Raw genomic sequence first — 10,498 nt, forward strand, 5'->3', positions numbered from 1 at the left:
GTGTTTGCTTACCTGACACAGGCAAAAACGTGAAAGACGTGCCATTCTCAGGTACGATCCACTTCATGCGGTGCACATTAGAATCACCTGCTATCAACATTGGCGCATCCATCTTTGGTTCTAAATCTGAAAGTACAGAAGAAAAACGCTTCCCGACACAAAATTCCAGGCTAATCGTAAATTGTGCTCACTTATTCTGACTTAAAAGAAAGAAAACCCTTGTGAATAAACTAAAAAGCAGAAATTACAATTAATAACTATTAAGATGCACTTGACTTAAATATCTAGAAAAAAATAAAATAAAAAATCTCTAAACTTTAAGCTTAAAAGATTATCTAAAAAGTCTTACAGATGCACTAAAAAGTGTACACATTTTTAATAAAAATAAGAAAGCACTGCACTAAATAGAACTATATATCAAATTGTGTCACTGAACACTATATAAAGGTCTATATCACTAGTCTTTATAAATCTTAATATAAAAAGTATCACAAAGCACTTCACTATACAGATCTTGATATCAAGAAAGCGTCACTGAGCACTGCACTATTTAGATCTTGATATCAAGAAAGCGTCAATGAGCACTGTACAAATTAGATCTTGATATCACGAAAGCGTCACTGACCACTGCACCAGTTAGATCTTGATATCACGAAAGCGTCACTGAGCACTTCACTTTATATACAATAGAATTGCAATAACTCGAGCTGGCAATTTCTCGAAAACTGGCGATTACTCGAGCATTAAAGAAAGTCCCTAGCATTTTCCTTAAATGTCTATATAAAAATACCCGCGATAACTCAAACATGCGATTTTCGATAACTCGAGGTCGTGTGCCGGTCCATGAAAGGCATTTCACACCTAATTAACTGGCAATTATTCGAGGACGCTTTCTCGTCTGGTTGGTGCTAAAAATATTCGAGTTGTGAAAACAGCGCAATCAAGCAGACAAACGACGCTCGATTAGGTGTGAAGTTAGTTGCAGTTTGAAAAACACTGCAAATTGTCATCCTTTGAGAAGCAGTTCAAAGCTACACAGTTTTAATGATTATTAAATAATTACCAGCAATTGATAATTATCGCGAAACGTTAATTAAATTAAGAAATATGACTTTTAAATGTACGATAAATCGTGCAAAAACTTGCGAGTTTTAATGCAACTCTTTGGAACTATTTTATTGCCCATTTACGCAGATGGAATCATTTCACGCACTTTACAAATGTCAACAATTGAACATAATGTTTATTGAGTGACGTTAGGAATTGCTTCGACGTGTGTATGTATGTTGGTTTCTTAACATCAAGAAACCATATCAATTTTATAATAATGAATTAAGACTGATTTACTGTATCTTGATATCAAGAAAGCGTCACTGATCAATGCACTATGTAGATTTTGATATCAATAATGCGTCACTGAGCACTGCACTAGGATATCAACGGTGACAAAGCACTTCACATTTAACCTCTTTACACCAAAGAAGACTTATCAAATGCACTTCCAAATAATTTTTACGTTTAAATTTAAGCACTTATTGACATAAACAACACTTAAAAGCTGGACATTCAGCTAATTTCTGAAGACGCCCTCACCGCGTTCAAGACGACGGTCGCGAAAATGAATGTCACGTCAAACACTAACAGCTTAGTCACAATTCACATTGAAGATTGCTCGCAACACTAATGCAACTATAAATGAAATTTCATGACGCTCAAAATGAACACCTTTGAACTATATCACACGTACTGTGAACAAGTAGCTGCCGTGTAAGCAATACCCTTCAGATTTCTAGTATTTTTGAACTCTTTCAAATCGTAAAGGGACGTAACTTTATTACTTTCTTTCCTTCTATAAAAGAGAGTATTTGAAGCCGTCACGTGACCATAGTGGATTATCCTTTATATAGTAAGACGGCCGTGGACCAAACCAGCTCTCAACAACAAAATGATTATTTACGTTTCACTATCGTCTTTGTTGGGCAGATTTTAACCGCTGCTTAAACAAGTTTATAAGTTTTGTCAGTCTGCACAGGACTATCATAGTTAATTTATATTGCTTAGAAAACACGCATTTACCATATTTTCTGTTCAGAATGCGCATTTTATCCTGCATAAAACGAGTTAAGACGCTTTGGTATATTTATTTGCTTAGCAAAGAAGCAGTCTTCGTAAAGGAAGTGTATATGATGGCCAGTAAGTTTCGAAGACGCGGAATCTTTCGAACATTGAAACGCTATTTTATCTCGACCATACCCAGCAAACACATTACGTCGGGTAGACGTCAGTTTACCATTGGATTCTAGTCGCGACGTCGGCGACCAAAAACCCGACCTCTATCCCACGTCCAACCCTGACGTAAGTTAGACGTCGGAAAAAGTCGTCAGAATGACTTCGGTTTTTCAGTCGGTATTTGCAGATACTGTATATTCATAATCAATTATAAATAAAAGTGGTATAAAACAAAAATTATTTAAATCATTGGTGCTTTTTCGAAGTAATGGAAGGTAATTCATCTACCGATTATCATCGCACGTACACAAAGTTACAGCTCTTAGAATCTATTTTTAGAATATGTTTGCTCGCGCAAGCGCAGACGTGCGGGATTTCAAACAGGCGGCGCCATTGTTTCCAGCCATTTTCAAATACAGCTATTTACGCAAATACAACATTTTACAGCAAAGTTCTACTATTTCAAATTAGGAAAAGGTAAGCCGTTGATTTGTGCTAGCATGAAAAGCTTGAAATGTTTAAACTTTAACCGCACGTCGATCAATTCCCAAGCCTTGTTGTTATTCCCCACCCACCTTAATAAACAGCGCTCGGCCTTTGTCGTACTATTATATACAGTTGGCTAAATACTTTAGAAGTCGTAGGAACTTAAAGCACTTTCAACTTGCAAGGATTAGAAATGTTTAATGTACCTATATTAAATTCGGTTATTTGTCATTTTCTGGCAAAAACATAGTCCATTTGCCACGATGTGAAAAGAGATGTTAAAAGTTAAAATGATGAAAACAATTGATGGATGTTTATTTATCTTGATTTTGAATTAACATGAAACACTGCCCAGCGACAGGCTGCTGATGCGGATTTCTATATCTCTTATTCATATGCACCAGTCAATGTACATGGATAAAAACCTTTAATATCATATTGATGTACATGTTTACACAATCAGGTACATTAAATTCATTGGAATATTAACGATTATTACATTGTTTTTCAGCGAATGTTCTCCAGACACCGAATGCGGAGCAGAATGTATGCCAGGCCATTGCTCACTGTCTCTAATATGCCCATGACAGAAGAGGAGGTGGTGGAAGAACGTGATAAGAAAATTTGATAAACAACTACACACAAACTCTTCTTCACTAGAACATGTATGTGATATTATGCTTGATGAAGATGTGTTTTTGCCATTTTCTGAGATATTTGAATTGTACGTAACAATGGCATAAGTACATTACAATTGCATTTTTTTCCTTTTTTGAATTCAATAACATATATTTTATAGCAATTTACCATTGTTTGCAACTTTTTATATATTTAGTCAATTGCAAAAATAGTCAGTTCTGCACTTAAAAGGATTTCTCACACTATCAAGGCTTTTAAATTGAAACTCGGTACACTGATGTAATTAACTAGTTATGTTTATTTGAAAACAAACACTCTTTTTTTAAGCATAATTTAGAGGTTTCGTCAGTCGGTTACACGAAATGCTTTCAAGCCTTGAGATAAGTGGAGCAGTTGCTCTCGCTAGGGTGTACAGCCTAGTTAAAGATGGCATGATTGTTGCTACCTTAATGTAGGAGCTTTTCACATTTTGGTGTATTTTTTTCCAAAAGTAAATATTCTAGAGCTAAAACTTGCTTAATTATTTAAATCTTTGTTTTCCAGCATTAGTCAATCAACTGTGTCACAGAGGCAGTTGTGTTTATTGGTACTTTATGCAAACATATTGGATTCAAAACACATAACTCTGTTATGAAATAGGAGCCCCTTGGTAAATGGAGTTGAATTAGAACTATTGGTTTATTAAAAGACGAAATTCTTAGCACATAAGTGTTTTCACGACAAAAAGCCACTCGCTTAGAATATGTCAAGACATTCAAAATATTGACTATTCTGTATTTACAAACATAGAGACAATCTTGAGTTCAATCTAAGTATTGTGACGTTTGAACACACCTGGCTTTATTACTAGTTTATCCATAAAATTCAATGTATATACTCCATTGAAAATGTTTTTAATACGATTACTTCATAAACAGTTTCTATAGTATGTGAAATTTACAGCCTCAAGAAAAAAACTGTGTACATGTTGGATAATTGAAAGTTGATTTTGATATAGAAAATGTTAATTTGTTGTTGCTCTTTGAATATAGTTTCCAACACACACACACACACACAATGCTTAAGTCGACAGAGTCTGATACATGATCTTGTTATCATGATTGAATGACAGGTTGAATGTATATGCTTATGACTATGTCATACGACTGCTAATAAAATGGGCGTAATTTGTCTCTTTGACAAAGTTTGTTTAAATGTTTAACTTCACTATGTAAATTTGTATTTTCCGAAGAAATGTAAAAACATGTGCTTGTTCATATTTTAAATAAAATTTGTTTCACTTTTCAATATTATTCTGTTATTCTATTGATTTCAGTCACCTAACGTGCTTACTTTTGTGTTATTTGGCTCCATGGCAGCAGGTGACAATTTAAACACATTGACAAAGACTATATGAATGAGCATTGCAGTTTGATTTTGGTTTGAAATGGGTGAAATGGTCAAGTATTGATTGAAAAATGCCTAGTTTTCGGGTAATATTATAGTCAAGAAACTGGTCGGTTTTTTGGTCACGAATATGGTCGGGAAAGTGGTTCATTTGGTTGGAAAAATGGTCGGGAAATTGATTGGAAAAATGGTCGGGTTTTTGGTCCAAAAGTGGTCAGGAAAGTGGTTGATTTGGTTGGGAAAACGGTCGGGTTTTTGGTCGGTACAGGTCAGATTTTGTTAGAAAAATGGTCGAAACCCGACGTCGGGATGACGTCGGAAAATGACGTCTAAAAAACTTGCAAATCCGACCATAAGTCTGACGGTCATCCGACGTCGGAACCCGACGTTAATCTGACGTCCGTCGAACGTCTTGTGTCTGCTGGGTAAGGTTTCTCTCATACGCACTTTGTACTGCGTTTGTACGATGCCATACAGCTACGTTTATGTAATTAAAATATATTGAGACTTCAGCTGTAGCAGAATGAGAACAACATAACATATAAAAGGTATGGCATTTATTAACAGTAACCAATTTAAAAACAGTCTGACAAATTGCATCAACACTAGACAGAGCTCACGCCTGCAAAACAAACACAAACCATGATTACAGGAGTGGTTCTTTGGGATTATTTTTAAAGATTGTATTTAGCTCAAACACTCAAAAGTACCGGTAGTTAAGAGTATTTACAAAAAATATAAGTGTAAATAAATATAAATGGCATATTATAGGAATCAAGAGAAATGGTTATAAAATATATTTTAATGAGATAATTAGTATTATTTAACAATTCAGTGTTTGTTATCACCAGAGCCAATATAAGTGTAACTTTTGAATATTTATGAAATGAAATGACTGCATGTCGTTTTTTATTAAACTGACAAAGCAACATATAAAATAATCGGATCTTCGTCCTGAAATTTCCATAAAGCCACAAGAGCATTGTGCGACAAATGCGATTATATTGCCTTGTTGTGTATATACTCCTAATAACAGATTTCTCTCATTTCTTAGCAAAAATAAACAATATTCCTTCCAACATTCAGCTAAAAGCCACGTGAAGCCCAAGTTGCACGACAAATCGTGGTGATAAAATTAAACGTGAACAATATTAACAAACACATCATATATTTGGAACGATTTTAAAACTCAATTTTATTGATTGGTGTAAATATATTTATGCAAGCATTGAAACATTCACGTATAAATCAGCCACCAATTAACAATTTACCGAATTATCAATATCTAGTAAAAAACGCGTACTTTGGTGAGTTAAATACAAATGCCAATTTAATGCTGCAAATCCTTGAGGCACAATCTTACTTCTTATATACCAATACATTGACAGATAATATGTTTTATACATAATATAGTACATTGTTGTTCTAACAGAACACCATAAAGTGCAGCTCCAATCGCATCAGCAAGAGACCCTTAAATTATTGCAAGTGAGCAATTGCACAAAAGTTAAGACGATAGACACAACCATAGGAAACACACACTAATTAAAATTATTAACCCATACGAACTGTCAACCAAGCAAAGCATTGCGGGATTACCTTGATTTACTAAAATGTATTATTTTCATATAATAAAGTTCAGTGAAAAAATACACATCGATGCAAATATTATACTTTTAAAAATAACATAATAAATGTTGGTTATATCGGGTATCAGACCTATCTTAATCCTGAAGTGCAAAAACATTAAACTTTGTTGCCGATACCATCTTATCCCAAAACATTGTATTACCCTCTGGTTCGTTTGTATATTCAATATAACTGTTTTCCTGAATCCATCGAAGCATTTCTAGTGGCATCTTGTTGTGAGGCACATTTTCAAGCATAACAATCAAAAGACACCCCTGATCCTCTCTCGAGTAAAGATTCTCCATTCGCGCCATGTTGAATTCATACATGCACCACTTGCTGTCCAGGTAGGCTTCCGACAGTATTACGATGGTCTTCCTGCTGCTCTGAATGGCTTCAATAATGTTTTCCGAGATGGCCTTTCCTGCTTGAAAGTCCCGCTGATGCACACACAAAGAAACGTTTTCCGCCTCAAGTTTTGGAATTACTTCCTCCAAAATAAATCTAAAATTGTCCTCTGCGTATGAAATAAACGCATCAAATATGTAGTTTTCTATTAGCGTGTAGCCCGGTAATCTACGATAACCGAAGAATCTCTTCCTAGACATGAACAACAGGTATCGAAGTTTCCAGCGATGTCGGTATATAACACCTCCCACAACTGTGACCAGTGCTGAAGATATGCCGATACAGCAAATGACGATCAGAAGCGTGTAAGATCTACAGTTACCTGCGAGGTAACTGATGTCGTTCTGGAACCATGTGACATTCATGATCCTACCATCTGACAATCGAAAAACATACATCTCAAACGCATTCATGTTGCTCTTATGTTCGTATAGCCAGTTAAGAAAGTCTTGATTTTCACACGAATAATCTAACGAGTTGTTTCGTAGGTCAAGTCCGAAAGTGGAATTTCTTCTGTTTGCGTTCATTTCCAAGCTTTTCCGGATATCACTCGTAATTGTGTGGAGTGAATTTACGTGTAAATCTATCTTCAATAAGCTTATTAAAGATGTAGTCATAATATTCAGAATACCTATATTGTTGTAGCTAAGATCAAGATGTGTTAAATTTGTTAATGACACAAACGGCGATGTATGCAAAATCGGAATGCCGTTCGCCGATAAATTAAGAGTCTTTAATGATATTAAGTTAGCAAAAACATTTGATCGCAAGCTGTCAGCTAATTGGTCGCCAAGGTAGTTTTTATCCAGTCTCAGGATTTGTAATGAAGGATAGTTTAGTGTATTTTGCCCTAGCTGCATGATGTAACATCGGGATATATTAAACACTTCAATGTTGGGAAACGGTCCAAATTGACCGATGAATATGTTGAATATGTTATTCGACAAATCGAGAACTTTGACAAAATTAGCATTTGGTGTTATATTATAATCGATCAAAAAATTGTAAATGAAATTTCCCTCATGCAAATCAACAAATTCTAGATATTTTGGAAAGTAAGACGAACGCGGTGTTTTTTTCCCAGCGGATTTCAAATAATTACACTGTGACTTATTCGCCGCTAGTTGCTTTAGAAATGTTTCATGCATAAATGGACATCTAGAAAGCATCCGGTCATTGTTGCATGTTGGTTCCTCTTCAGTGTCGTCAGCAAAGTATCTGGACGGGTTGTGAGCAAGATGCTGCAACCCGCCAAGAAATATTCGCAGGTTAGTCATACACGATGTCTGTAACAAAAATGGCCCAAAAGTGATTTCATTTTCAGACATATCGATGGTAGTTAACGATCCAGGAAGCAGTATTATTGCATTGGTCTCGAAAGACATTATTCTGTTTCCTGAGATGGCGATTTCCTCTACACTGGTGTTCCAAAGGTAACATATATCTTGCTTAAATAGTCTTGTTCCAATACCAAATGTGGTATGAATATATGAAATATTGACGCTTCGAATATTTGTAAATTGAAGTCCATAGGATAAATTTTCAAATGATCTGAATCCAAGCTTCCTGTTAAAAGATAAATCTAATACTTCTAGATGATAAAGCTGTTCAAAAGCCCCTGCTGAAATACTTCTTACGGAACAAGACGAAATGTTCAATTTAACAATTGATAACAACTGCCTAAATGTCGAGTTTGAAATATGGGGTATGCTACAGTGACTGTAGAAAGATAATCCTGACAAACTCAATTCTTTCAGTCTGTTTGTGTGTTTACCAATGTCAAAGTTGTCGCTAAGACCATCTAGTTTTAATGTTTGCAGTTTTCGCAAGTGTGACAGATTTGGATAGCTAGGTATAGAATTGTTATCAACTGTGAACCCATCAAGAATCAGTGTGCTTAGTGTTTCTGGCAAAAAAGCAGCACTCCACTCAGGTTTAAAGATCTGGATGTTGTTTCTAGATAAGTCTAAAATATCTAAACTGCTGAAGTTCTTAAAACTGTCTTTTCCAAATTCACTTATTTGATTGAAGTTCAACTCAAGTATATACAAACTTTCACATCCTACAAATTCTGTTGAATGAACATTTCCAAAATTATTTCTACCAGCTTTTAATATACCAGTTGAATTGATAAAAGTGTTTCGTATGGCAGAACATATGTCTGAAAGTCGTGCAACTTCTTTACCATCACAGTCCATAACAAAACCATGATTATCCGTAGAACATTCACATTGGCTATCCGGTCCACATGTATAGGTTTTAGACAATGTTTTGTATATTCCAAATAATAACATGCACTCGACGGCAATGTGAAGTCGTCCCATTTTTGTTGGTTTTACAGCAAACGTTGAGAAACAATAATATTACATTTTATAAGATAGCGTGTTTTATGCATATTCAAAAGGGTATTATCGTGTTTAAAGGGTAGGTGGTGTATTGAATTGGTACCTTAATATATATATATTGACAACTTGATCAATGTACTGGATTCATCAATCATTCACAATTAATTAAAATGAGACAATGAGACAAGCTCGTTATTGTCATTGCTCGTTTTTTTGTGAAATGTGTAGTATATAATGGGAAGGGAATATATAAATCTTTACTTAAAATCAGAAACACATGACATAACCTTAGAGCCCCTTAAATGAAAACATATGCGGACATTTAAAAAGGTAGCAATCTTTTCTGAATACGGAAATTTAAGAGCACATGGACCGGTTACTATATGTATTGTTGAAACTGAAAAACAAACAAGGCGCTCTCCAGTAACATTCGGAAAAGCAAGACTTAAAAATATGGCATAAGACATCTTATGTACATATGACGAATAGCAGATATCATACAAATATGGACATAACTGAACTCACCTCTTATATATGTATATCAAAATAATTGGCCTTTAAACCGCCGACGAAAACGGTATACATTGAAATTGGTATAAAAATCCCACAAAAGTAATGTCATGTTCTAACTATAAAAAATATATAATGTTAAGATATCGATACATTATTACGGCTAGAGGTGAACAGTTTTTTTTATGTATTGGTTGTCGCATGAATTTACAGACGGATTTCAATAAGCAAAGCATAAATCTTAAAGTAATTTAAATACTCAACATTAACGAATAGCTCGCAACATATTTCGTAAAATAAGGTTAACCCATAAAAAACCAGTGTTCCTTATAGCAATAGCCAATATATAGCCAATGTCTTTATTTATTTCTTTATTAATTTATTTATTTATTTATTTATTTATATGGCAATTGATAAATGTATATTGCTCTAAGATCAAAAACAAATTGCTTATGTTTAAAAACAACACTATTCAGAATCGTAAGTAATCGTATTAAATCGTACAATCAACGTACATAAATTGTAGTTATTGTTGGCAGGAATATTGCTTATTTCTTTTAAGAAATGAAAGATATTCGGTATTAGGAGTATATACACATTAGAGAATTATAATCGGCATTCTTCGAACATTTCTACTATGGCTTTTTTCAGAAAATATTATGACGATGACCTGAATATTTTACTTATTATTTATTATGTTGCTTTGTTATCTTAATTAAAAACGACATGCAGTTTTCTTCATTTCATAATTATTTTTTTTTAAGTTACATTTATATTGGCTCTGGTTGTGATTAAAAAACTGAAATTTAAATGGTACTAATATTCACATTAAGCTATATTTAATAACCATGTATTTTAATTTTGAT

At 34.2% G+C, this 10,498-nt stretch overlaps 1 protein-coding gene across 1 annotated transcript; it reads right to left on the bottom strand.

The window, feature by feature from the left end:
* Positions 1-5,282: 5,282 nt before the first annotated feature.
* On the bottom strand, positions 5,283-9,121 carry LOC127860898 (toll-like receptor 4). The gene has a single exon (XM_052399204.1). It carries the CDS (start codon positions 9,099-9,101, stop codon positions 6,465-6,467), a length of 2,637 nt encoding a protein of 878 aa, XP_052255164.1. The 5' UTR covers positions 9,102-9,121; the 3' UTR covers positions 5,283-6,464.
* Positions 9,122-10,498: the final 1,377 nt, after the last annotated feature.

Source organism: Dreissena polymorpha, chromosome 15, assembly GCF_020536995.1.
Source record: "Dreissena polymorpha isolate Duluth1 chromosome 15, UMN_Dpol_1.0, whole genome shotgun sequence".
Taxonomy (NCBI): domain Eukaryota; kingdom Metazoa; phylum Mollusca; class Bivalvia; order Myida; family Dreissenidae; genus Dreissena; species Dreissena polymorpha.